Source organism: Pseudomyrmex gracilis, unplaced genomic scaffold (genome assembly GCF_002006095.1).
Source record: "Pseudomyrmex gracilis isolate BER0280 unplaced genomic scaffold, ASM200609v1 scaffold_242, whole genome shotgun sequence".
In the NCBI taxonomy this organism is placed as follows: domain Eukaryota; kingdom Metazoa; phylum Arthropoda; class Insecta; order Hymenoptera; family Formicidae; genus Pseudomyrmex; species Pseudomyrmex gracilis.
In genome coordinates, this window is record NW_018020826.1 from 97,939 (window position 1) to 115,550 (window position 17,612).

The 17,612-nt window shown below is 36.5% G+C and overlaps 1 protein-coding gene across 3 annotated transcripts in view; it reads right to left on the minus strand.

The window, feature by feature from the left end:
- LOC109859136 (pyroglutamylated RFamide peptide receptor-like) overlaps nt 1-17,612 on the minus strand; it is a 47,530-nt gene that overhangs the window by 13,934 nt on the left and 15,984 nt on the right. For all 3 annotated transcript variants that reach the window (XM_020437083.1, XM_020437084.1, XM_020437082.1), the window contains one exon: nt 3,297-3,418. In XM_020437083.1, coding sequence (XP_020292672.1) covers nt 3,297-3,418 — 122 coding nt within the window. The remainder of the gene's footprint in view (nt 1-3,296; nt 3,419-17,612) is intronic.

Consider the following 17,612-nt stretch of genomic DNA (forward strand, 5'->3'; position numbering starts at 1 on the left):
GAAAGACTTTTTCAACATTAAACCTCCGTTTATTTTTGCGAGAATTTTGGTTATTACCGTATACGACTTAAATAGCGTGTTTTAACAGACTGAAGTCAGAGTCGAAGCGTCTATTATATTATTAACATTTTGTTACCTATGAATTATATTATATTATACTAACACCCTGATCTTTGCTCGTTTGACCTTATTTTATTACCTTATTATTATATTTATATTTCAAGCGTGTTTTATTTATTTATATTAAAAATATTAATTATAACCAAAATCAAATAACAAAATATTAGAGAAAATAATTAAAATATTATCTCATTTTGTTAATAATTTTTTCAATGTTGTGCTCACGTTAATTTTGTTTTACAAGATTATACAATAGAATGTAAATTAAATATTATATACTTAACTGTTATTTTCTCTACCTATTTGATAGTGTCATTAGATAGCGCTTTGACATTTACAGATCTATTCGATGTATTAAATGTCTTGCTCAGTAATTACACCGTCGCGGATTAAGTTCCTAACAAGCAAATATCGAATGGAAATTGCTTCAAGAATGAAATTACTGCTAATAGTATCAACGATGCTCGCGAAAACTTATAACAAAGTATTTTAAATTATCGTAATTTTTTAATTTTGAAACGTTACATTTATCTTAATTATAATAATAATCTTTGCGATTAATCTTTGCATTAAGAAATATGAAAAAAAGATTGTAATGCTTATATTTGAATCTCTTCATATGTGAGCATAAATCGAAGCTAGAATTTTTCAATTTTATAGCAAAACATATGAGAAATGCATTCGCGGAGTCAGCCTGATATATAGAGCACATAAAACCGAAGCATTTGCGTGTGCAAACAAGATTTATGTACAACAAAATCCGTGATAAAACTAGGTTGACTCAATCGAATCGTAATATCGCGCGCCCGCACGTGCAATAAGTGAGAAGTCACTTTTTATCTTATATAACAAAAAGTAAAGCGCCTTTTACATATTAAAAATGTGTCATACACACAATTTAATTTTTGCCTTCTATCAGGTTATATCTACCAAGTTCTATCTACTCAGTTTCTCTCAGTTTTAGTTTCTATTTTTATGTACTTCGTATTTTTCTCTGGTTTACTGCAATTATAAAAATAAAATGATTAAAAAGTTGCGTACTTCGATATTACTACAAAAGTATCTTTTTTAGCGAAGTAATTGCAGCTTTAATTGCCTTAAATTCAAAAAGGGAGAGAATAAAATGCTTTTTACTTGACTTCTTTACTTCAAAGATATCAAAAGACTGTCATCTTCGGATAAGCGTCAAGCAGTAAGAAATAGCTGAGGGCCTGTTGTAATTGCTATACGCGCTGCGCGTATTCTTTTTCACGGAGATGTAACAATTGCGCCGAAGAAAAGAGCTGGAGAGTGTGTAAGAGAGAAATAGAGAAAGGGAAAGAGAAACAGAGACGCATAATTAATTGTTCCGGATATCCAACGTTACCTCAAACGTTGGAATCCACTTTAATCTCATTTAACTCGGAGGTACGGCAATGTCACTGTCACGGAATCCGAGATGGCACGCGGGAGGAAAAGTTCAAGGCGAAAAAAAAATCTCTTCCACTAGCTCCTCGGTTTTAGCGAGGATAAAGCGAGAGCGTCATAAAAAAGGCAAATATCCGGGTAGTGAGATCCGTAAGATGCGCTCCGACACACAAACATAGATCGCAAGTTTTCGGATTAATGGCAGGTATTTAATTTCAAAGTGTTCGCGACGCTGTCATTTAATCGTGCGCGCAGTGACGGAAATTGCCGGCAACAGAATTTGATCATGAAGAGAGTAGGATGATAAAGATTATTATGCAGAACAAGACCATCAGTTGGGGCTAGATAAAAGAACAACGCCTGTCTCTGCTTCAAGCGGCCGGAAGAACATCTTCTCCTGAGAACTCTCCTTGTCGTCAACGTTTTTCTCGTAAGAAAGTCGTACAGATTCCTGTAACAAATTTCTGTACAACTTTCTTACGAAAAGACGTTGACGAGAAATAAGTTCTTCTTAAGAATTAGTGCGTGGAATATTAATGTGAAAATTTCATTAGCACTTTTCTCAAAAAATATAGGCGATACACGTCATTTTAACGTTGCTATCAAAGTTAGTTAGAATAGAATCGAATATTATTTAATATTAATATTAATTTATTGGTGTTAAAATAATAAAATTTTAAAGCTTTTAAAACTACATATAAAGAGCGTAAAATTTTGTATGTTACATTAGTATAAATTTTTTTTAAAAGTAAAAACTTGTGTTTTTCATCGTTAATCGATATCAAATGATCATATTTCGCGACTTTTTACTTTTTTTCTGCCTTTTAATGTAGTACAATTTCAATATTATAATACCGTAATATTACACACACACGCACACACATATGTGTGTATTGCATGCGCGTCTGCATAATTCGCGTGACGTACATTACATGTGACGTATAATATTGCTGTACAAGTGAGAGAATTGTATATCACAATGACATAATGAATATCTACTTCTGCAAATCGCGCTCACATTTAGTTACTATCTTAAAATTACGAAATGTAATTGCTGCAAAATAAGAGGCCGTTTTTTTATTAAATAAGAAACTTTGAAATTTTGTTATGCACTCGTGACAGCTTAGACAGCGTACAGCATTGTATCACAAAAGCCTCAATGTTGCAATTGTTCGTACTGGAAACTCAAGTTTCTGCCATTTATTGCACACATTGTCTGCAATATGTGAACGCACCACAATTGTAGTTACGCATAGTTCTATGTATATCGTAGTTTTTTAATTAATCGGCGTTTAAACTTATATTCACGTTATTCATTTATTTCACAATTCTTAATAAAAATTAATAACAAGCAATAATGCAAATAAATAATATTATTTATTTATCTAATAAAATGCAAATAACCAGTATTATATATTTATATAAATTGTATACTGTATAATAAAAGGTCTAATATGTACTAACATTTTAATAGTAAAATACGTTATTTTTATTGACATTTTTAAATCAATGCACAATATAACTTCAAAATACGGTATCGATCCAAATGTATGCGAACTATGACATAATACTTTACGACACGATACTTATGACACGATACTTTACGTACACAAGAATAGTATTACAATATTTGCTCTCTGACACAAACGTGAATCCTTTTACGATACAATGCTTTTATGTATCCCTGTATTATTCAAACTTACCCGATTATGATTTGCATACAATTATACGTAACAGCATAATTGATCTGACACGAATAATAATCTTACCTTTCGATCGACATAGCCGTAAGAGTAACAACCGAGCAGATAGCCGATACGCTCTGCATGTAATGCACCGCTTTGCATAGAAAGAGACCCATCGTCCACGTGTAAGAGAACAGTTTCGCTATCTGAAACAGAACAATTATGTAGCATATACATACATGTAAATATTATTAGAAAAGTGTTACAAAACTATTTTTTAAGTCTCGAGAGAAAACATTTGTTGAGAGTTCCGAGTTCTAAATTTAAAAATATTTTGTAACTACGTTACGCACACGCACACACAGAGAATAGAATTATTGAGAAGTATAAACTGATGAAATATAAACCGATTTGACGAAATAATCTCATTACAGTTATGATTTATTATCGCCACTGCATGATTAATTTTTGACACTTTACCGGACACAAATTTCGCCGCTATATTCACAACGATTAATGATCCCGTTGTGTACACATGCACGCAATTATATCAGCCAAAGTCTCTCGCGGATGTGTGCATACAAAGGGACGTTTTAATTCATCAAAAATAGTGCAGTAATTACGCCAGAGTATCCGAGAGTTGAGTGGTGAGAGCATGCGCGGACACGATATGCGCGCGGTTAACGCGGAAGTAGCTGAGATTTCGATGGCTTTCTTCTTTTTATATCTATTTCGATTGCTCTACTATATTTCACGCAGAAAACTTCGCGAACACACGTAAAGCGTTTAACCGACATAAATCGCAGATCGCAAGAAATCGACCACATCACATTGGATGATTGCCGAATCGGCAATGACAAAGAATATGTAGATCAGACGGTAGCATAAAATAGTAGACCACTGAGCTAACATGTGAGAACATTACTGAAAGTAACTATACTCCGCCTTCGTACGATCTTGACACGTCGCAAAAGTTAAATTCTACTTAACGCGCTCCGGAAGTTCCATATCTGCTATGTCTGCAAAGCGAAACGCTGATTGGCCGCGCTTCTTGTCTCTGTAAGAGCCCTAACGCGATTTATAATAGCACGCCCGTGTGCGCGACGATATAAAACGATGTGCTACGCGACCGATGCGACGCGAAAGTGATTAATGAAATTATCGGCGGAGCGTGTCTTCGACGTCCAATCGACCTACGCTCCAATCTCGCATGCTATATTTTACTTTGTGCCGCGGAAAATTGTAAAACTAATCAAATATACGCAAACGCGCCGTTAAAAGCGAAAACATAGAAAATCAAGTTAATCGGTAATTTATTACCCACAAAAGAGAGAGGAGAAATTACTCGTTTTAATTAAGCAACTGTCTTACGCAAATAAGCAATTTTGTACTGTATATATTAGAAATTTAAAAAAAGATCAAATATAAGATTTTGAAATTTTTGACACGCAATTTTTATTAAATATTATTTCAGCGTTATTACAACAGCAGTAAATATCTTGTCGAGTTTATTATGAAAATAAGCGATAGCTATTTGAAATTGAGATTAAAATGTCATTTTACCGGTGATGTGTAGAAAACAGCTCTTCGATCAATTGAACACAAAAAGAGAGAGAGAGAGAGAGAGAGAGAGAAAGAGAGAGATGCGTATTAAATTTGAAACTTTACGTCAAAGAAAAGACCTTCCGACTTCAATCAACCTGTGTTAGGCGCAGGTGGTCTTTGTAGATTTTGTGATAATCAATCCTTCATGCACGAGATGTACACTCGAACTTCGTTATAAGTCAAAGTTCATGATTAAATTACGCGTGCACACACGTTCGGATCTTTTATTGGACAGATAGCTTGCAACGCTTTATGGTAGCGCTTTTTTGCGAGATTAGATACAGGTGAACAACATGGATCAATTTAATCTTGCGCGCGAACATGTGCCCGTACGTATATGTACACGTAGAATCACGTTTTTCCGCTGCGACGTTATTAAAATGTGAAATAACATGCTCGGTAAAAAAAATTTCATCTCTTTCAAGTTGCAGAGACAATTTTGCAGATGTTTGATTCAACCTCGCTGATAAAAATAAGCATCGAAAAATACAAATATGCAAATAATAAATATAAAGGATCGAAAAATATGCAAATATTTAAACTCAATATTCATTCTTAATATTCTCGCATATGCGGCGTAATAAAGAAAGAAGAGACTGCAAAAAAGGCAATGTGTGCCACATCGAGCAAAATCGAAAAAAAAAACTATCCTTATTTTAATTCCTCCTCGAGTTGGGGATTGAATCTCTTTTCCGGACTAATAGACTACTTTCGCGCGAATTTTCTCTCTCTCTCTCTCTCTCTCTCTCTCTCTCTCTCTCTCTCTCTCTCTCTCTCTCTCTTACGATGATCATCATTAAAATTTCATAATCCGCGACCATTCTCATTCGCTGTGCGCAACAACTTCCGTGATTGCGACAAAAGGGAATTGTTGGCACCGGCTGCAAAATCGATGAAATGATAGTTTTTTATGTCGCTATATAACAATGATAATTAACCTATCACTCGCGAGCGAAACGACAGATAAATCACGCGGAAAAGAGCGATGCAGGTATGTACGTACTACAACCAGGTACAAAAGAAACAAACAACCTACAATTACTGTTGCCCCGACGCACGTTTATTCGCCAACGCAACAACCAACATCGACGACGGAGAGAATTACGAAATAAATGAGATAAAGAAGAGAGAAAAAAATTGCGAGAACGGATGCAAAAAAATATATATATATATATTTGCTGTGTGGCACGACGCAAAGCAATTTACCAAGTTAGATGATTTACGCCATTGTCGATAAAATAAGATAAAGTATACGAAAAAAGTAGGGCAAATAAATTGACTTATACCTACTAACGTTGAAAAACATTTTTATCCTGTCTGATTCTGTGTAATAATCGTCGATTTTATACAGATCTGTCTTTTGTTCGCACACAGAATTATTGTATGACGTTACTTTTTTTTCTTGAAAACCTGAACGATATTAAGAATTTAACTCAGGTAACGCAGATCTTGTAAAAGAATCTTATCGAATATTTAACGAGAGTTAATGTCTGCAACTTAGCGAACTCAGCACGCGCAAATCCGAAAATTGCACGTTTCAATCCGCGCAAAAGATAAATTTGACGTCGCATAGTTTAATACGCATCACGCGATCGATCCGTTTCAAACAGCGTTTTATACGAAATAAGCTGTAGATAACCGAACAAACCGCTCGGTCTTTTCACTTCCGCGAGTTGACCGCTTATCAGAACAAATCGGCCCAATTTATTTTCTGTCTGTTTTTCTTTTTTTTTTCTTTTGCCGGAGATAAAACAAGAATTATTGTCCGATCTGCGACAATTCGAAAGTGTTTTCCGACAATTTGCAAAACTCGACTTTCGCATTCAAAGATAAACCGGTCGTCTTTCCGAACTTAAAGAGCATATAATTGTTTTTATATATATTTGCATTAAAAACAAAATCAATTCTCGATGATTACTTATTCTGGCTTAAACACATCCCTTATCGGTGCGATTGGAAACCACAATTCTCAACCGCTATGTGTGTAAGCAACTGTTTGTCAAACTTTAATCAAAAACCCGGAAAATACAGACTGGCACCGCATTGCTTGCTTTCGGCAAGATGTACCGTGCATTCGTAAAAGCGTAATATCGATTGAATCAAAACGGAGAGAGAGAGAGAGAATGAGTTCCGTTCGTTCGTAAATGCAGGACACGTAAATGAACTTTCGATGAGGTGAATGTCGCGTTCCGGTCACATGAAAATTTTCATCATGATGGCGGTAGATCGGCCAGCAACATCCGCGCAAAATAACGCACTAATATAATTCCGCTAAGCGTATTTAAAAAAAGCGCTTCATAAAAACGTCGATTGTTAAATACTCGAACGAAGCAAAATACATGTAAACTATGATAAAACATTTATTCTGTTGTCACTGAAAACTAACGACGAATATCTTGAAAGTACGTGAAAAGCTCATTACCTCTTTGTTTTTACGCATTGTGGCTACAAATAGGATGGTTGTTAATTCTACGCAAAACCGAGCAGAGCTTAGATGATCTCGTATCAAAGTAGAAATTTCCCAGGCTTGCCGAGGAGTGATTTTCGTGCAGCAAAGTGTTGTGCATTGTGGCTATCTCATATTTCCACTGATATATTCCGGGAGAGGATTTCCCTCGGAATAATAAATAATACCACATTTCGCTGTTCGCGGTACATCGAATTCTCATTGTTGTGCACTTTGCTCCACTCTCGCGCAAAGTATCAGTGCTAATTCTACCTATTTCAAAGATAAATGACATCGCAATGTTATTCAGCAGAAATACGCGCACGTAAAACACCATGTGTATTTTACCTGTTATTAATATGGAAATATGATAACTAAATATTAATATAATACATGCATCATCAAAAAGAATGTAAAACAACAATGTAGCGCAGAATATGGAATTTTCATTGTAAATATGGCCTTTAAGGAATAATAATATTTCTCGCAAATTTCATTTAGCCCTGAATATTCTATCCTCATATAACAGACTGTCTAAAATTATAACAAGATTGATTTCAAAGCCATGCTTTTCTCAAAAACCACGAAGAAGTTTTACACGCAAGTAAAACAACCTGAAGCATGTGAAAAATTATTTTCGCTTCGAGATTAAATCGCGCTGTACTTGATCTTTTCGCGATAATTCGCTTATCAGTAAGCGTCATCTCGAGGCGTCATACTCCAAAATCGAAAAGACATCTCGACGGGTGTGTAGCTATCGCGATGCACCCACCGGAAACGTTTACAAGCGTTGGATTATTTCGTGCCATCAACTTTGAAGCGACGACGTGACGCGTGTTCAACATTAATGCAACGCGACAACGAGCTTTATTGAGCTCGGTAATTAGAAAGAGAGAGAGAAAAAGCGAAACCTATATAATTTTCCGGTGAAAATTGCGCCTGCGGATACACTTGATTTGTCTTCCTTATTTTCGGTAACACATCTTTTGTCTTCCACGCAAATTTATTCATCTCACGGAACAACCGCTCATCAAAAGACTTTGTTTCCAACGCGCCTTTATAACGAGAAGGAAGAAATTTATCTCTCACAGAAAAACATTCTTACAGCAATATTAATTAATATTTGTTGATTAGTATTCGCGATAAGCTTCTCGCAAATCTCGGTGTACATGGTGGATTAAGTTTAATTCGATGTACAAATTGTAAATTTTGGACGATTGTTAACAACTCATCTTTTGTAATACATATATATGTGCATACATTTGGTTGCACAATCACGTACGTATATGGATTACCATTGTTCTTTCAAAAGTTTTGATTTCAATTCAACAAATTAATATCACGATTCTTGATTTTCTCTCAGTGTTTATTTTTTATACTTCTTAATATTTTTTTTATCTCTTCTAAGCCGTAAAGTTTTATGTATATGATTTATATATATGTATACGACTTTTTATGTTATATTACATTATAAATGTGAATGCGCATATTTTTTCTCGTTTCGTTCTTTTGAGTCTCTACTAATAAAAAAGAGAAAGATGTGTCAAGACATTTCAAATCTCTCTTCATATTTTTCTTTTTTTATTTCTCTCTTTATATTTTCCCGTGATATGTTTCTTTCTTCTTACCTCAGCCGAGAGTTGTGATATTGCGTTAAAATATTATATAATTTTATCTCAGTTATACAAAAAGTCGCATGTTCACGAAAGGCGATCTCATGTAAATGCATCCGGACTGCATTTGTGTATTCAATTTTTTTGCGGAGTAATAAATACGATCTATATTTCATGAGAAAATGACAACAGCACATACATGTATGCAAATGTATCCAAACCGATAGTTGTGGAATCCCTTTTGTGCTTTCGCAACTTCCGAGATATCAATGCATACATACACACAACCACGTTTCTCTACAAATGTTCTCTACGATCGTTCAATTGTCTAATTCGTATTTATCGTACTATGCAAATAGAGCTTATCTCTCAAGCATCTTGACAACGAGGATTTTGCTTGTCCAATAATTCCATGTAAATTCGATGCAACTTCACTAAAACCGTTTATGGCTCCTCGTCGACATCGTCGGGAACGTTACTAATTACAAGAGATACCCGACGCAGCTGCGCATAATCCAGCGTGGCGGCAAACTGCATTAATTCGCGGAAATACTTCTAAAGTGTCGGTTTTATAGAGAATATAACGTTGAGCGAAAACGTGTTAACTAAAATCAAATTTGACAGTTTGAAGCGGAGAACTCGCCTCGAAATTATCTGAAAAGTGAAACTTTGATATATATGTTTCCGTTTACTAAAACACACAGCGTTTAATTTGCAACGAGATCTTCACGCTAATTGCACTCTGTGAGCGAATTATGATGTTTTCTTTATCTGACAAATCTTGTTTGATCTGAAAAGTAATAATAGCGATTTGATTTCAACTTACGTGCATTATGTCAATCCAGGCAGCGGAATGCCTGTTTGCAGAATGATAAACTACACGATTATCATTTAGCACTGCATAATTGCACGCTACACGGCGGCGTCACAGGTTAAAGCAGACCCTTAGCCTAATGAACGGCACTCCTCCGCGCAATTAACACGTTCGGCAAACACAAAGCTGAATCAGCGATCGCATGTACAAACAAAGCGGTAACATGAGTTGCACGCCCTCGCCGCGTAATCGCGAAAAACATTCGTGTGTAGAACAATTGATTTGCTCAATCGACGCGCGAGCAAATATTAACATTCGGGAACACTTCGCAGCATTTTAATCGATCATCGGGAAAAGTTAGTTATCTATCGTCGCACGCACAGGTATTTACTTAGATAATAGAGAAAATCGAGTTATTGGAAATTGTAAAATTGTCTCCTTGTTTATTTTGATTACGTAATAACGATGTACTGCGGCGCACTGGCAACTATCACCATTTTGATAAATTACCCCATTGGTACAGTACCAACCCCTTCTTTCGAGCTTGCGTAAGTATTGATTCAAGATGAGAGATATCTCCACATCAGAAACTTCTTTCGTATACTCGCTGCGTAACATCAGGAACAAAAAAAATTGGAAGAAACAAAATCTGTGTCTTCTCTTTCTCCTCATTCACACTTACAAAATTGTGTCGAAAACTCGATATTGAAATCTCTCACTTCGGATGATAAATCGCGCGACGGGGAATTCGTTCCCCAAATTTGTCGACGCGTGTGGAACATTTGTTCCACACACATTCGCGAAAAGCAACAATTATAAATTTACATTGTTTACACGCGATATTTACACGTTGTACACGTTGAAATATGTTTATAAGCGTGGAATTTGCAAATTAACGTGCTCGGAATGCGAGTACGGCGCGTAACACATTCCTGGGTTAAAATTATATTATGTATGAAATAAATTATACGTCGCAAATTCCAGTTTATTCGCCGTACACAACCAGAGATAAGGGTATCCTTTTGTGTTGGTCTTCATTGATAAATTGTTCATGATTCAGGACCGACGCTTGTGATCGTTCAGCCGCATACCTGTGTAGGTTGATCCGCGCCATAAATTTCTGCAGCTCCGTTTTCTGGTACACGAAGAGCATTTATATCGACGTGTCATAACTTACGTGTCGCGTAACGACCGGAAGATTGAAAAATTGGGATATAAAGGTTGTATACCCCGTGGCTGTGAAGAGCGATTGTACGCTCGTAAAAAAACTTCTGCTTTTGACAGTCACAATACGAGAACAACGACGCGTATGTGCGTAAAAAAAGTTGAACGTTAAAGTTTTTGTTCCGCGAAAGCTGCGTGAAAACGAACGGTTGTTTAACCTTAGTATGTATCGATCGTAATTTTCAACGCTGATACTAACAAAACTCGGTGTATACGCTCGACCTCGGTTTTGCTTGTTACAAATATCTCTCTTTCATTCGCTCCGGCTTAATACAATCAATTTTTTATCTTGTTTCTTTTTGTTTTGCTTGCTTTTTTTCTCTCTATTTATCTAATAGAGCCGTTCACATTATGCAAGTTTATGTGTCGCGTACGCTTCATGAATAAAGAACAATACATTGTTTTCGAAAAACGTAGCAAAAACGAAAACAAAATAGAAACAAAATATTTAAGCTGATAGAAAGAACAATTTTCTTATAATAAATGAAAATTTGTTCCCGTAACAATTAGCGTATAATTTAAGTGTCATACTGATTTTTTCATGAATGGCAAATGAATAAATAAAATGCAAATATGCGGCAGCTACTTAGCGAGCGTGTATCGAGCATGTAGCTTACGGCAAAGTTTTACAGAGACCGAGTACAGAAAATACACACAGGATTTATGAGTAACACGGAAACGTACGAGTTTTTACGATACGTCGGCGGGAGGATCGAGAAGACGGGAGTAACGGAATGAGAACGATGCTCGCTCTTGCACACGATCTCGTTGCGCTATTTTCGCCAATATGAAATTCCACCAACGCAAGATATTCCAAACACAGGATATGAAAAAAATATTACTTCTAAAAATTATATTGCACGTGTACATATAAGAAATATAGAAAGCGGCCACGTGTGCAACTCTCTTCTTTCACGAAACAAGCGCGATTTTTATTTTATTTTTTTTAGGTAATCATTATTTCTTTACTAAATATCTAGCCAGTAGTGGTACTTGTTCGATCATTTATTCATTTTATTTTAATGTACGGACGAGATACTCGAGCGTTGAAAAATAAGTCTTAATCATCGAGAAAATTTATGTCTCTAATAAGTCACGAAATAACGCGAAGGCTCTCTCGACTACAATTCCGTAAAAAGCATATAATACTCTAAAAGTCCGCGCGGTTTATGGAATGAAACAGCGTCTGCTTTATCCTTGGCAGACGCGCGATCACGCTGCTAGCGCGCGCGTGAAGGCGCGACAGGCGAAAATTTATTATTTACTTCACGCGCGCTGATCGCGCGAGTTGTACTTTTACGAGTTCGTAAAGTCGCGGTTTTGTACAAATAAAACGATCACATCAACGCGCCTTGAACTAGGCGGCACGACAACGCATGAATTCGTCTCGTCGGCGAAGATTAAAAGCGTTAAATCCGCGTGTCTTATTAGATTCTAAACGTAAAGGATTAGATTTGGGTCGACGTTAATGAAATCCCGCAACTCGGCTGTTTCTCACGCTTTCTTGCTCTCGACGCGTCCTTCATATTAAGATGAAAGCAGGATTTATCGCGGCAATACAGTGAAGTTAAAAACCGCGGATACTCATCGCGAGCTGAAAAAGCGTATGTAGTACTGCAAACGCGGTAAAAGCAGCTGTTTGGTTACCGCAATTAAGCGTCTGAAAAGTTGCTTTTAGCAAAGTTACTGTAATGTTATTAATGTCAACGTCTGTGCACATAACCCTGTAACCTCTTAAACTTACCAAATGGACCGTACATGTATTTTATGGTAATTATGTTTATCCTGAATCTATGTTGCAGTGAGAATATTTGTGTTCACTCATGTTGCGGTTGCATGTATACTATGAGCAAATAAATAATTTGGAAATTAATATGTATTTAGAGATATGTGTGTGTGTGTGTGTGTGTTTGTAATATTAATATCAGATTACTAAAATATTTATTTTCGCTAAAATATTTATTGCGAAATATGTTCGTGAAAGAGCAAATATATTTTCAATATTTTTTTATCTCGATCGCTGAAAATTAAATATATTTATTACACATACACACAATAAATCTACGTTTAAATTGTCAGTCATGCGCGACTGCAATATAGTTTCGTATATTTTTGGCGGGGTTACTGACCTCGGCCGCGCGACCTTAGCGGGGTCATTGACCTCGGCCGCGCGGCCTTGGCGGGGCACTGACCTCAGCCGCGCGGCCTTGACGGGGCACTGACCTCGGCCGCGCGGCCTTGGCGGGATCATTGATCTCGATTGCGCGACTGCGACGAGATCACTGATTTCGGTCACGTGATTAAGGTATATACATATATGTGTGTGTGTGTGTATTATATACAGTTATAGAATATTATACATAATATATATAATATTCTCTTTTTTACTTTTTTCCGTGTCACGAGACTTTAGTCACATGGTGTTTTTCTACTCTTCCTTGTCACGTGTTGTTTTTCCATTCTCTTCTTTTTCTTTTATTTTTCGAGTTTGATTTTTGTTATTTCTGACATTTCTCATATGTACATCATGTGTATTATATTGTTTGTAAGACGTATATACCAGCTGTCATTGTGGTGACAGGTTAAGTTCACTGACAGTACACGTTAAAATAAAAGCAATAATAGCGTGCGCGTAGCGCGCGCCTGTGTTGTGCTAATAATTAAGAAAAAACCGAAGCGGTGTAAATAACGTGTGCAAAAAAAAAGGAAAACACGCAAACTTCATGAATTATGGATGCGTGATGCATATACATGGTGAATGAGTAATGACACGCGTGGTCAAAACGCAAGCTGCAAACTGTACTTATCGATTTTGTATTGTGGTATTATTGGTTATAGAAAGAATTAATTCTCAGTATTTAATATGTAAAGATGAACAAAATGAATTTATTATAATTAAAGTTAACAATTAANATCGCCGTTACATCCAAAATTCACGCAAATAGAATTGAATATTATACACATACAAAATATAAGAATTATAGATACACACACAAATATAAATTACAATGTATATAAGAATTAGACTTTTTACACTTTGATTTTCCTTACAGTATCATCATATATCATCATGCGCGGCAAATCGGTCCCGTGATCGACAGGAAGATTTATTGCCAATTTCAGTAATCAAGACGCGTGTATTTTCGTAAATTAACAATTAAGATTCAAATATATTTGTGCAAATTCTAACTACTAAGTTTTGCTTTTGTTTTACCGTCGAAAGTGAAACGCGTGATTAAAACTCTCTCAACTTCGCGAAAGTAGGTATACGTTGTAATAAAAACTGCAAGTTTTGAAAGAAGAATTTAATCCTTTGCAATTCAGATTTTTTTATCTAAATAATATTTACTCGAAAACAAACACAATCGGAGATTTGCACAGCTTCTGAGAAAGATTTTCTTTAAGTCTCTCGCGTGTATTTTATCGGAAAATATCTGCGAACATCTCTATCTTCTTTTCCGCACGGAAATCAATCTAATATCGGTTATGCAGCTTCGTCAAATTGACATTCGACCTTCGGGACGTACATCTATTCAAGTCGGTAACAGTAAATGTTGTCATGCTCCGTTTCCTATTTCTCTATCCTCTCCTGTCGATCGCTGTGCTCTTTGGCTCAAAATTCAATCTCCGTCTGCAGAGACGCGCGCGATTGGCATTTCCGGCATCTTCTGAAACAAAACTTATTTAAAGATCTTATTCCCTTTGCTTTACGTGCACGAGATATCTCTGTGATACGGATACATTGTTTTTCTCTTTCAAAAATTACTTCAAAGAAAACGAGAGTTTTTTCTCTAGATTAATGTACTTCCAAAGAAGAAATTTCATCTAGCAACAAAAATCTTCACATCCGCTCGCTTCCTTCTCTTACCAAACATGGATTGTAAGTTCCCAGTGAGCTGTGATTTTCATCGATATGTGACACACAGAAAAGGCCTATCTCGGATAGTGGACACTTTCGTTATCGCGGTCCTACGGGGCAAAAACCGATGACTTTCCGTCCTTTTTTGTATAAGATCAAGGAACTTCACTACACTACGTTTCGCCGCAAGTCTCAGAAGGCCGAGCGCGCGATGATCGGATCGAGGAACATTTCCATACGATCATATATACACACGGTAGGCAATCGCGAAACACGTGTGAGGTGAGCCTCCTCGTATTCTCTTTGTGTCGCGCATCTTACGGGCATCTCTCGTGGGGAATGAGCGCGTTTCTTGAATTTTAAAGCGATGACGAAATTTTCACAATTTTATCTCGCAGCGAGCGCACGAATTAGCATACACGGAGTTGCGCTTTTGCGCTGACTTCACGTTACGCCGATTTACATATCCCTTCCGTTCTTTTTTTCTTTCTCTCTCCCATTCGATCGATAAGAAAAGCAAAATCGTGGTTCTCGTATAGTCTTCGAATATAACTATCGCAGAATAATATCGGAATAGTTCGCTTCTCCTTGATGCGGAGCGATTCGATATCGTTCCAATATCGTTCGCGTCTCTCTCGAGAAACGAAAGAAATTGATCGGATCTCGAACGAGCCCGCCATCCGGGAGCACTCGCGCGTGTATTACGGCCGAACTCCAGCGTGTCTTTTCAGATAAAAGAAGAGATATAAATCGTCCTATAATCCTTGATATGCCAACGAAGCCACTTTTTACTGCCTCAACTGCTCTGTGACGTGTCACGTATTTTCTCGTCAGCTCGGAAATCTTTGAAGACATACATAATTCTCGTGCACAAGGATTGTGAGAAGTTATAAGTAAAAATAATCAAAAGAGCATTAAAAAATTATATGTTTAAGAGCCATTTATTATTGCGCGATATAAAATTTTAATGTTCTAAAACTTTCAATGAAGTATTTGCCACCAGTTAATTCAATATTTTGATTAAACACATTACTCCGATGTGTTTCCGCAACTTTCCTCAGCCAAATAGACTACATGCGCGCGAAATATAATGGGGAACCAGGTAGCCGAATTATTCCCATAATGGCGAAACAAGTTGCATCCTCTCTTGGTGGTTGTGACGGCAATTTCCAATAAACGTTGTGTGCGCGCGGTGACCTATTCTCTTGAGAATTGGTTGTGTCGCGATAACGTGGTTTCAGGTCGCGACGACGACGCGGTTACGAATTACATTTTTCCCGCATATTTCCATGAATTTACGGTAACTGATTTACGACAGGCCATTTGTAACGCCACGACACACTCGGGGAGTCGAGCGAGTACGTTTATTTATCTCGCCCCGTGGCTAGACCACGTTCTGACATTTTTTGACGTGTTGCGCCCACACGCGACGTCACTCTTGGCACCGTTCCAATCTATTAAGACTATCCACGAATTCTCATGTTTGCTGTAACGGAGATAGGCTCTCGTTGTTATCTAATATTCTAATGTACATTTTGATACTCCGGATTGATACTCGCACGATTAAGATCTGTCGCTCCCAATCAGAAGGTTGCAGTTGACGCGACGAGCAAATTCGTTGTTTTTTTCTCTACTATATTTGTTTTGAAATTATTAATGTACAAGTTTTGATAACGTAATAATATTAAATCTATAAAATATGCTTTGATTCGCTAAAAAGCGTATCGCGCAAAATCAAATATCCCGAGATACCGGAGCTTCCACCGCGAACATATTGCCTCTGGCAACATGCTATCATCGGAGCGCAAACAATTTGATCTTATTTACGCTACGGTATCTTCACACATCGCGAAGTACGAAATCGATATAATAAAGCATCGGAAGCTGAACGTGAGGAGTAAACCAAGACGCAAACCAATATTATCCATCTGAGCGAAACGATGTGGGCCGCGAATATGTGCTATCGAATATAGAGAATTAATTTCATCAGACATCTGAGAGTGCTAAGAAACTATTTCCGCGCGCGCTGTAAATAAAAAGAAGGATCTTGTAAATGATTAGCGGAAAAACTAGAACGTGTCGGAAACTCAATTTCAGTCTTCACATAATAATTTATGTGCGAAAAGTTCTTTATAAAAGATGCAAGACAAGCGAAATAAAAAACAATCGCAACGATCATATACGGTGCAGTAAATTATAGGAGAGATTGTTTACTGCGTGTTGTAAACATTTACACGTAGATGCGGTGTCAATTAGCCGCGAAGCGAGAGAACTCTATTAGTATATAGTAAACATTAATATTATAATACTAATGTATTATATTCGTGGCGCATGTTGTGCAATTTGCATCGTGCGGATAATCCCACATTATAATCATGTATTCTGAATTGCTTCACGATTACATGACACATGGCAAATGAGATGCAATCTGAGTTATTTCAGAGTACACACGACTCTCACAACTGAAGGACGGAAAAAACAAAAATACAATCAAAGAAACATAAATGAAACCAAAACGAGAATAAAAGAGCTTCAAAGAAGTACCTAGTGATTGTGATTATCTAAAGATTGCTGAACATAACATTTGTGTATTGAACTACACTTCTGATTTTTTTAAACTAGCTGATAAAACCAAAAATTTATTAAGGTCGAGTTGAAGCACCAAACGGGAAAGAATTACAAGAAAATTAAAAAATGGAAACATTTTAATAACAGTTTCTTGTCACATTATCGCGACAAAAATAATTCTTTATATTTGTTACTTTCTTTACCTGTGCAGAAAGAACGCAAATGAGAATAAACTAATTAAAGTAAGTCCGAATGATCCTTTCTTCAAGAT